The sequence below is a fragment of the Bos taurus genome, chromosome 5 (genome assembly GCF_002263795.3).
Source record: "Bos taurus isolate L1 Dominette 01449 registration number 42190680 breed Hereford chromosome 5, ARS-UCD2.0, whole genome shotgun sequence".
In the NCBI taxonomy this organism is placed as follows: Eukaryota; Metazoa; Chordata; class Mammalia; order Artiodactyla; family Bovidae; genus Bos; species Bos taurus.
This window is the reverse complement of record NC_037332.1, coordinates 32,497,699-32,508,723: the sequence shown is the minus strand read 5'-3', so window position 1 is coordinate 32,508,723 and position 11,025 is coordinate 32,497,699. Positions and strand designations below refer to the sequence as shown.

Below are 11,025 nucleotides of genomic sequence, written 5' to 3'. Positions count from 1 at the left end.
GGCTGCGCTGCCCTCCCCTAGATTTTAGCCCTCTGAGTTCCACTTTTGGACACCTGACCTAGGGAACTGTGAGATAATAAATCTGTGTTGTTTGAAGCCACTAGATCTGTGGTAATTTGCTACAGCAGGGAAAAGAAATAAATACAAGGTATATTGGATACTTACTTCGTGCCAGTATGCGATGAACCTCCTCCACTATATTTTAAGTGTTTGAGGGCTCCGTGTGCTACATTTTGATCTTCCCTGCAGGCTCCCAGCATGGCGCTGGGCCCGCAGCCGTAGCTCAGTACACACCTGCTACAGATTCCAGTCTCTTCCTTGGCTTTGTCTGACTCTGATGCAAGTGGCGTTCGGGTAGATTTTGGGTGGGAAGGGTACGCTTGTGGAGATGAAAGAAAGGAGCTGTCCTTGACGGGAAGGAGCCTGAGGTCAGAAGACGAGAAGGGTTCCGAGAGAAGCGTCTGCTGAGACTGCTTAACGCCTGAGGAGGGAACCTGATGGATAGATAGGCGCGAAAGCAATCATATTCGCTGTATAATTTCCTATATCTTAATTTTTTATAATTGATTTTTAACGAGAAATTTACATCTGAAATTTTAAACGAGAACGTGATAAACTTTAAAAGCAAATACCGCAGCTGGTTTGTAGAGCTGAGTGTTTCCGGGCCCCGCCGAGGCCTAAATATCCTGATACTGTAGCTCAGACGACGGGCCCCAGAACCTGCCCTTTAAGGCGGCATCCCCAAGAGATCCGGGCCGCAGACTGCAGGCAAGCCCAGGACGCGCTCGCCGCGGTGGTTCCGGGCGCGGGCGGCCTCCGGCCGGGGAGGGCGCTGTGTCGGCGACGCAGGGGGCGGGCCGGGGGCGGAGCGCGGGCGGCCGGCGGCTCCGGCTCGGCTCGCGGCTCCCCGCTCCGGCTCCGGGCCCTGCACCTGTGACCAGCGGCCGCGCTCGCCCTCCGCGCCCGGCGCCCGCAGCCCGCAGCCCTATGGCCCCGTCCCGCCTGCAGCTCGGCCTTCGCGCCGCCTACTCGGGTCTCAGCTCCGTGGCCGGCTTCTCCATCTTCCTCGTCTGGACGGTGGTCTACAGACAGCCGGGCACCGCGGCCATGGGGGGGCTCGCAGGTACCCCGGGGCGCGCGGGGGGCGCTGGGGTCCGGCTCCCGCGGCTCGGGCGCCCGGCTGCGGGGAGGCGCCGGCGGCTGCTCCGGGAAGCTCCTCCCTGGCGGCGCTTCCCCGGGGAGTGGGTGGCGTGTTTACCCAAGACTGGCCGTGGGCAGAGCAGGCCCCTCGTGGGCCCGGGCTTCTGGGCATCCCTAGGGGACCTCGGGGACCCAATGCCCGCCCCACGCCCAGGGCCCCGATGTCCCGCCTCTGCCGTTTTCACCAGCCCCGCAGCCCCCAGGTTAGCCCGTCCGCTCTCCACCCTGTGCCTCGGTGACAGCGCCCCTGTGCGCCCGCTGCCCTCGCCACCTCCTATGGGCGGCCAGGTGTGAAGACACCCAAACACACACGCACTTGTTCTGGGGGATCCGCGCCCCTTCCCTGGAGGCTGGGTGAGCTCGGAGAAGGAGTCAGTGGAAAGGAGGGCTGGGTTTCCCGGGGAAGCCCGGCTGCCTCCTTCCAGGGTGGAGCCCAGCCCCGGCAGAGTCCTCAGCGGGGGCTCAGGACTGCGCTAGGGGTTTGAGGGAAATTGACGTTTTCTTTCCACCACGTCGGTGTCTCCGTGCCACCCTCAGGAGCTCTGGCTCCTGAGTCAAGGTCCGTTCAACCCCGCCGGCCTCCCTTTCTGTGCCTCCAGTAGGGCAGAGGAGGCTAGCACTGGTGTTGAGAGCGTCAGCGCGCTGGTGGAGGTCCCGTGCTTACCAATGCTGCGCTCGCTCTGCATCTTTGGGCATGTTGTTCACTTCTCTGTGTTGTAGAGTTGGTGAGAAGACGAAACATATTTTTTCTACTTGCTCACTTTTTTTTTTTTTTTTTTAAACGCTTTCTATGTGTCGGGCACCCTGTTAAGCAAACTGCTTCTGTCATCTCATTTAATCCTTAATTAGTCATTATTCCTGTGTCCATTTTACAGGTCAGGCTTAAACTGAGGCTTAGTGTAAATAAATAGCTTACCCAGGGTTACACACCTCCATGAAATAATATGTGTGGGAAAGCACTCTGGGAAAAAAGTACATGTGAGGATAATGCTTCTACATTAGGATGATCTTATTGGTAACTAAACTCTGCCAAAAGAGCCCTAAATGGACTAACTAAAAATAACTAGATTTGCTCATTGCCCTGAAGCTTACTGACTACGATCTGGATAGAGAAGGAACGGAGGTGGGGTTTCTGCCTTGTAAGAGGGGCATAGGTTACCGCAGCCTAAGCAATGCCAAGCCGAGCACTGGGGGTCTCCAAGGAAGGTGAGTGGGTGCCCGGCTGGGCTGCTCCTCATGCCCGCCTGGACTCCCCACCTGTGGGTTCCTGTCCTCCTGGGGGGAGCCTGCCCACCTCTGCTCAGTTATCTGCAGTCCCCTGGCCCCTTTCCGCTCTGCACCCCGCTCCCCCCGCCTGCCATGCTCCTCCTGGTTCTCTTGTCCCTGTAGAGTATTCCCATTTCCCTCGGCCCTGCTGCTTTCCCCTCTGGATGGCAGGGTGACTCCTCAGGTGAGACCCAGGGGTTGCCCTGATGAGACCGGACAGGAGGGGGCTGCTTGGAGCTGAGGAGGAAGGGCCACCCCTGGAATCTGAGCTGGGTGTGTGGAGTCTGACCCATGGAGGCGTGTGACCGTAGGCACATCAATGCCTCCTGGGCTCGGTTTCCTCTTCTGTTAGGAATGGGAGGAGATGCTGCCTCACAACAGGCGTGTTGTGTGAGGCCCCCATTCAGGTCTAGAATGTAACAGCTGTCTGTCCTCTCCCTGAATCACCCATCTTGCAGCTTCCTGTTGGGGGGCAGCCCTGGGGAGTCCCAGGGTTTCCCTCTAACCCAGTCCTGCCTTCTCTCCCTCCCTGAAGACATCCCTTAGCCTCCAAGACAGGCCAGCTATGTATGGAGCTGCATGCAGGGAGAGGTGTGAGGGCAGCAACAGCTGGGGCAGGATCCTGGCACCTCCCTGACAGCCATTGCAGAACCGAAGATGCCCGGTGATGGTGGGAGCGGCGGCCGTGGTTGTGGCCCTCGTGGTAGCAGCGGGGCAGGTGGGGGAGGGGCAGTGAGGGCCACACGCCCGCTCCACGTGAATGAGTGCTGAGAGTGTCTGCAGCCAGTCAGCCTCTTCCTCTTTTGGGGAGAATCATCAGCAGATTTGTGAGCACCCCACTTCTGACTTGGCATTTTCAGAAACTGCCGAGTCACCAGAGGGCAGCCCCAGTGCACTCCTTCCCCTGTGTGCCGGGCGGGGCTGCTGGGGGGGTGCTGGTTTCCTGGAGCCCCTGGGAAAATGTGCCTGGGTGGAGACCCACTCTCCCTGATCCTGGTGGTTGTCCAGGAAGAAGTGGCTTGAGAAGCTGGAGAAATGATTTTGCTTGGGAACCCTTGGGAAGAAGACTGACTCTAGGTCTAGTAGACCAAAATAGAGTAAGATTGGAAAGCTTGGCTGGGTATCTAGCGGGCTCTAGGTTCTTCCCGTGAGCTGAGTGAGAGAAGCTGGGGTGGGGAGAGGGGTGTGGGAACAGAGGGGGCCCCATGTTCAGTGGCTCACTCATCTGCGTTTCCCTGTGGGCCCCCCAGTCTCCTCCTGGCTCCTCACCTCTAACCCAGCCACTGGGGGTTCTTTCACTGACCAGCTGTGTGCCTTTGATGCCCCAAGCCAAGCAGGGCCCTACTCCTTGAGGCAGATGGGCTGGAGCAAGGAGTGAGGTTTGGCATGGACACGCAGCTGGGTGAGGAAACTATCCGCTCTGCCCCGAGTCATGCAGACCAGGCTTCCTGCAGTCTAGAGTGTCCCAGGGAAGGGAGCAGGGCTGAGGCGAGGGAGGGACCCTGGGGACTCTTGCTGCCTCACTGACCACCTGGGTGGAGTTAGGGGCGGTCTCTCTTCTATGGGCAGAGGCAGGAACCAGGATGAGTGGGGATGGGCCTGCTTCCAGATGTGGCTGGTGTTTATCTGGAGGCCAGGCCTGTGAGCAGGGGAAGTGAGAGGTGGGGGCAGGTTGTGCCTGCTTATTAACGGAGAGCTGGGATCTGGAACACCCTGAATGGTCATCTTCCTCTTCTTCCTGCTCAGCCCTTTTTACTACATGGATGGATGTGGGGGTGGATACATGGGTGTTTGGGAGGCACCGCTGGAGCACAGCTAGTAGACTAAGAGAGGGCATCTCACAGGCCCTTATTTCAGCGTTTCCTAACCCAGAGATTGCTGAGTCACAGGGGAATCGCTCTGACCTCCTTTTTTTTCCCCTAAGCTGGCTTCCAGAATCTTTAAGTGTAAAACATCAGAGAGCCATCTATTTCAGCCCCTCCATGGTGACAGAGGGCAAGTGGAGCTGTCACAGAGGTGCCCATCTGACGGCTGCTTGGATGTGCATAGTGACAATACCCTTCCTTCCTAGGGCCCTTTAAGAAACCAAACAGCTCCCCCAGTGAACACTTAGGATGCACGTGAGATGATTGGGAAAGATTTCTGGGAAGGGTGACTAGCACAGCATCCATTCAGATCATGGAAGACGTACGCAGAAGCTGGGGGGTTGGTATTCTGTCCTTCTCTGGCCTGGACCCGCTTCCTGCCTAGGCAGGGATGAGGACATGCTTGTCCTGGCTCAACCTGACTCTAGGGCCACATTCCAGATCCCTAACCCCTGAGGGAAGTAGGGGTTGAGCGTGGGTCAAACACCATGGGAGAGGAAGCCGCAGGTGTTGGCGGAGGTGAGTCCTCACTAGCGGGGAGCCTTATGTCACCCAGTTTCCAGGTTGGTGGGAACTTCGGGCGTCTCTTCTTTCAGATGTGGAGGCTCTGAGAGTCACGAGCAGCCCTGCAGTGCCAAGCCCAGGCTTCCTGGCTGGCAGCCTCGTGGTTCTCTGTCCCTTGCCAGGCTGCCTGAATTGTGACAGCTTCTGAGGTGGTAACCAGAGCAGAGATCTGTGATGACTCCCCCTCCACCTTCTTATTTTCCCCCAACTTAAAATATTATGAAATATTTCAGGCTCATAAAAAGGGATAGACAATTTAGTGAACTCCCTTAAATATCGTAGATTCAGTCAAAGCATTCTCCCCCAGCCCGATCTCCCTATCTGCTTCCCCTCCCTCTCTCCCCTGCCAGAGCTGACCACCGCTTCCCCCAGCCTCCCAGTGCCCCTCTGCGTGTAGTGTGTGCGGCTCACTTTCTGGAAGGCCTCCTGACTCTCAGGATACAGCAGCCTCCACACAGCTGACTCTGCCTCATTCCTCATTCCTCCCTTGTCGGGACCCTGCAGCTCTGCCCCAGACCCTTACCAATGGAATTAATATTTGCTTCTCTCTTTGGGCTGCGGTGGCAGGCAGCGCCTGGCACAGAGGGCACTCATTGTATTGGCTGACTGGCAGCTGGCATTGGAGGGGAAGAGCCCAGCCAGGCCCAGAGGGCAAACCTACGACCAGCTGGGGGCAACTGGCCTGCCCTTTCAGCAAACAACTTAGGAAATGGAGTCTAGCAGGGGACTTCCCTGGCAGTCCAGTGATCAAGACTCCACGCTTCCACTGCCGGGGGCATGGACTGATCCCTGGTCAGGAGACTACAAGCCTGAATGCCACATGGCACAGCCAAATAAGTAAATAAAATGGAGTCTGTCCAAGAGCAAGAAGAAGGCCACGTGGGAACTGGATGGTCCTGGGGGTTTTACCACTGGGCCTCCCCATCCCATAAAACCAATACATGGAGTTTGGGAAGAGCCCCACTGCCCACGCCATTAGCCTTTCAATGTGGTGGTGGTGGCCTCTGAAGGTGAGGGAGCAGGAGCATCAGAAGAAGTGCTAGTCACTCAGTCATGTCTGACTCTTTGTGACCCTATGGACTTTAGCCCCCAAGCTCCTCTGTCCATGGGATTCTCCAGGCAAGGATACTGAAGTAGGTTGCCATTCCCTTTTCCAACGGATCTTCTCGAACCAGGGATGGAACCTGCGTCTCCTGCATCACAGGCAGATTCTTTACCGCTGAGCCACCTGGGAAGCCCAGGAGGAGCACCAGGGTGGGAGCAGTACCCCCACATCTGTGGCCCCAGGTTGGGTAGTAGGGAGTCCTTGGAAAGCAGGTTGGACTGCAGTGGTCCCCAAACTTTCTGACTTCAGGACCCCTTTATGCTCTTAAAATGTGGGGAAACCCCAAGGAAATTTTGTTGATGTGGGTTATATCTATCAATATGTACTGTATTAGAAATTAATACTGAGGAATTAAAAATTCTTAACTATTTTAAACTATAATACTAAAAATAACATTGTGATAAGTAACTTTTTTTTTGGTAAGAAATACTCAGGTTTTCCAAAACAAACAAAAAACTAGGGAGAACGATGACATGGTTTCATATTTTTGCAAATCTCTTTAATGTCTGGCTTACTGGGAGGCAGCCAGAATCTCTCAGCTGCTTTTGCATTCATGTCCTCTTTACATCGCAGGCCACTGTGGACTCCAGCAAACTCCGCTCAACAGGGACAGAGAAAAGGCCCATACTACCTTACTGTTTTTTTTGTGAGAACAGTCTGGTGTGGGGGGACCCGCAGGGCCCTGGGGGTCGGCATGTGAGGACGGAAGGGCCCCCGCCTGAGCCTCTTTCGGTCTCTCCCCGGCAGGTGTGCTGGCGCTGTGGGTGCTGGTGACGCACGTGATGTACATGCAGGATTACTGGAGGACGTGGCTCAAGGGGCTGCGCGGCTTCTTCTTCGTGGGCGTGCTGTTCTCGGCCGTCTCCGTCGCCACGTTCTGCACCTTCTTGGTGCTGGCCATCACTGGACACCAGAGTAAGGGCTTCCGCCGCGGCAGAGAGTGGGCGGGCCGCTGGGTGGGGCGCTCAGTAGACCCCAGATTACCTTGCTACGTCCAATGTTTATGCCCACAGGACTGGGCAGATCACTTAACTTCCCTGTACCGAGGTTTTCTCATTGTTAAAGTGGGGAGAATGGACCCCCGCACCCCAGCCTCTGGGTTAGAAGGGGTAAGTGTGAGCTGCAGTCAGCATCCAGGAGTGTGTGGTTAGCAGTACCTTTAAGCCTCCTGCCCAGCTCCGGGATGGGAGCGCCCCCTGGTGGCTACAGTAAGCAAGTAGCCAAAGGCCCTTCCTGCCCGCTCCGATGCTGAAGCAGATTGGAAAGTAGAGGTCTAAGGTCAGTGTCACAATAGCAGGGTGGATGATGATACAGACTTGTGATTAGCCAGCCCTGACCTAGCCTCATCCCCACTGCTTCCTGCTAGCAAACTCTGAATGCTCTGGAACCTCTATTACACCTAATCTCTCCACTGGATCGGTTCAGCCTCTGTTGGAGACTGTGGGGAAGAATGGCCCGGGGCTTGTGGCATGGTGGCTAGGGGTCAAGGCCAAGGTCCTCTTGAAAGTCACAGTTGGATTCTTCTGCCCTGCAGGCCTCACAGACCCCAACAGCTACTACCTCTCTTGTGTTTGGAGCTTCATTTCCTTCAAGTGGGCCTTCCTGCTTAGCCTCTACGCCCACCGCTACCGGGCTGACTTTGCTGACATTAGCATCCTCAGCGATTTCTGACCCCACGGGATGAGGGTTCTGCACCCTGATGGTCCTCAGGACCTGGACTCAGCCTCTGAGACATCAGGCGGACTTGTACACCCCCTGGGAACCCCAGAACTGAGGCGGAAAATCTACAGCAGGAGGACGGATGGTGTTTGTGAAGCTGTCCTGTCCCCTTTGGGGGAGCCCTGGCTGCTGTGGGGAGGGGCCCCGCCGTGTTGCTCATCAGCCTGGCTGGAGGGCAGCTTTAGACCTTTAAAACGTGGCTCTATTTTCTTAGCACTCAGCGGGCAGTCTTTGTAAGCAGGCCAGGGCTACAGTCAAGGCAATGGAGGCCGTGCCTGGGGCCCAGGGGCAGGCAGTATGGTCTCTGCTGCCCTGGGCCCTCTCCCTCAGGCAGGGTGGGACCCTGGGGAGGTCAGGTCAAATAAGGGGTCTCTAGTAAAGGCTTCTCAACCCCCTATCCCAGCACCCCCATCCTTGTGTCCCCCAAGTGTCAGGTAGTTGAACTCATTGGTCCCAGGGGTGGGTGACATTGGCTGTCTTTTCCCAAGGCCTGGGGACCTGGGGGGAGTTCAGTGTCCCTCTCCCCACTCTGTTCCCACAGCACTGGCTCCAAGATTGTGCTAGAGCCGTTGCCCCTTCACCACGTACATCAGAGCAGGATGCCCCAAATGAGGCCAGACTCAAGGTCTTGGGGGAGGTGCTCCTGCCCCCTAAAGGGCTTTGGGGAAGGGGGCAGCAGATTGGGCTAGAAGAAACTCTCAAGTGAGGCTTCTATAGCCCAACATTTCCACTCAGTCTTCTCACATCTGCTCCTCCTGGCACCCGAGTCACTGCAGCCCCCAGACGCGCCCCACCCCCATTGCCCCTGCCAGCTGCCCTTCATGAGAGCTTTTTATCTTTCAAAATCTCCCTTCCAAAGGACAAAATCTGCTTTACCACCTATACACTGGCCCAAGGGCTCACCGCACTCGGGAGGGAAGGGGCCGCATTAATCTTTTCTTCGGCTGCCATTTTGCACGGTCCACCCCTTTCCCACCCGATGCGTCCTGCCCCTCAGCTCTTTGCCTTATCTGTGTCACTGTCACTTTAGCAAAAATACAGCAGCCATTTGTATCAGCCAGCCTCCAGTGCTTTCTTGCGGGATGGACTGTGGGAGCAGTGGGTGGGAAGGGTGGGGATGGGAGGGCTCTCCAGTTGTCTCATTAAGTAAGCCATTTCTGTAATAGAGGAGGTTCTCTCCCTCTGGTCCTACTTGAGGGACTCCCCATGGGGGAACCCCCAGGCCAGCAGCACACCCCCAGCCCTCTCAACACACCCCCAGCCAGGGTGAGGATGCCCTTGGGCACAGCTTCAGCAATGCCTGTGGGACTGAGTGCCTGTCGCCCAAGAGGCCAGGACAGAATGGATGAACATGCTTTCCTTGTGTTCTCCAGGCTCCGAAGACTTGGGGCCAGATTCTAGCTAACAAGGCTGCTGCTTCTGCTGCCTGAAGAAGCCTGGCCATCTCGGAACTGTCAAGACAGGTGCCGGCAGCCCCAGCACCTCACAGTGGGTGAGCGTGCCCAGTCCTGTAGCCTCACCATTCTCTCTTCTAGGCTCAGTAGATGCTTAAGGAGTCAAGGTACATTAGAGCAGGCAGGAACGCAACAGTGTCTATTTCAGGAGACTTCAGCTGATAAACAGAGGCCCCAGGAGGTGACTTACCTGACGTGACTTACCAGTCCCACTTGGGACTGAGACTCTTTAGGGAAGCCCGAGTGAGTGGGTCTGCAGGCCTCCATGTCCCCCACCCCTTAACCAGTCCTCTGTCTGTGGACCCAGAGCTGCCGCCTCCCTGTTACCCAGAGGTGGGGCAGGCGGGGGCAGCCAGGGTGGGTTCAGGATAGATTCTTCCTGCAAGGCAGCTGCCACATATCAAGGAGCTGGAGGGAGCTGCCTGCCAGCCCAACCCGTCCCTTCTCTTCCACGTCGAATAAGGTATAAACTGCTGTGTAGCTGCAGGCCCACTGCCCAGCCCTCATCCCCCAGAGGCCCTTTCACATGCACCTTTAAAGCAAATAAAACATTTATTGTTCAGATTTTTTTCCATTTTTTTCCTTTTTTACAAAAACATGCATACATACACAGGGTATAGTCTTGGGGAAGACACACGCACTTGCACGCACACACACTCCCTCTCTTTCACTCGCACACGCGTGCATGCACGCGCGCACACACACATACACACAAATACTTTCCTTCTTGGCCCCAGGCCTCAACCCCAGAAGCCTCGAAGACTGTGCCAGGGTAGCCTCCCCCTCCCCCATGTCTTCCATCCACTCTCCCACCCACTCTCCCCTCAGCCAAGCTAGTCCTATGTAGGGCAAGAGTCAGCTGGGGTCCAGGAGACCCCAGAAAGAGAGAAGGCTCATGGAGGGGGGCATGGTGACTGAGGGAGCCCTGGGGGGGTCATGCTGTGCTTCTGAGGAGAGATGAAGGGTTTGGCACCATTGGATCAGGAAGCACGGAACTCCAAGAGCACCTGTCTGCTCCACCAGGGCACTGAGATGGTCGACGCAGGGAGTCCTCTGGCAGGGGCAGGGCCCAGATGGGAGGCCTGCCGTGCCTGCTCTCAGAGGGGGCTTTGCCTCACTGCCCCGTGGTGGGGAGGAAGCTTCCAGAGTCATCCGAGGGAGCAGGAGAGGAGGAACTCCCCTGCACCCAGGGACATGGGACCCCTCAGCTCCTCCTAACCATCCTCCCCCGACTCCAGCCCCCAGAGCCTAGGAAGGGCCACTCTGGCAGAGGCCACGTTCACATTTCTGTGTGAAGCCTGGGGCTGTGTGCAAAGTCCGGGGTCTACAGAGCCTAGAATAGTGGTTACGGGCTGGGCCCAGCTGAGCCAGTCCTCCTCTGTGCGGTCCTGAGGAGCCGGGCCCAGCCGGGGGCCGGGACCCAGAGGGGTAGACTCTGCTTTGGGGAGAGGCCTACCGGGGCCCGGCTGGCTGCGCAGCCTGCCTTCTCCAAGGTCCTCTGGTCCCTGTCCTAGACCCCGGGCCTTCTCAGGGTCCTTGGGGTGACTGTCAAGGCTGTTCTCTGGCCCCGACTACCTGCCCGAAGGATCTCTGAAGACCCCGGGAACCGGTACTGCTGCCAGAAGTTGGAGGAGAACCAGGTCCGCGGGGTGGGGCAGGGCGGGGTGCAGCGGGTGGCAGATCCATTCTGGAGCCTCAGAGATTCATGGGTTCCTCCTCCTCCACCAGCTGCCCTGAGGTTCTGGGAGAGGGACAAGGGTGGTGCTGCCAGAGAGCTTGGGGCTGCAGGGAGGGCCGGGGCCCAGCTTCCTGAGAAGCCTGGAGTGGCTGTGCCGGGACCTGGGGGGATCCC

At 57.3% G+C, this 11,025-nt stretch overlaps 2 protein-coding genes across 14 annotated transcripts in view; one reads left to right on the top strand and one right to left on the bottom strand.

Moving 5' to 3' along the window:
• Nucleotides 1-897: 897 nt before the first annotated feature.
• On the top strand, nt 898-9,740 carry SLC48A1 (solute carrier family 48 member 1). Its single transcript, NM_001191205.1, has 3 exons — nt 898-1,123; nt 6,748-6,915; nt 7,535-9,740. The coding sequence occupies exons 1-3, from the start codon at nt 988-990 to the stop codon at nt 7,669-7,671; spliced, it is 441 nt and encodes a 146-aa protein (NP_001178134.1). The 5' UTR covers nt 898-987; the 3' UTR covers nt 7,672-9,740.
• The window catches only part of HDAC7 (histone deacetylase 7), a 36,803-nt gene continuing 35,484 nt past the window's right edge, over nt 9,707-11,025 (bottom strand). For all 13 annotated transcript variants that reach the window (XM_005206369.3, XM_010805038.3, XM_005206372.5 and 10 more), the window contains one exon: nt 9,707-10,914. In XM_005206369.3, coding sequence (XP_005206426.2) covers nt 10,869-10,914 — 46 coding nt within the window. In that variant the 3' untranslated portion in view covers nt 9,707-10,868. The remainder of the gene's footprint in view (nt 10,915-11,025) is intronic.

Coding starts and splice junctions, on each gene's coding strand:
- SLC48A1 (NM_001191205.1), top strand. CDS start 988: ATGGCCCCGTCCCGCCTGCAGCTCGGCCTTCGCGCCGCCTACTCGGGT. Junction 1,124..6,747: donor GGCCATGGGGGGGCTCGCAG/GTACCCCGGGGC, acceptor TCTCCCCGGCAG/GTGTGCTGGCGCTGTGGGTG. Junction 6,916..7,534: donor GGCCATCACTGGACACCAGA/GTAAGGGCTTCC, acceptor TCTGCCCTGCAG/GCCTCACAGACCCCAACAGC.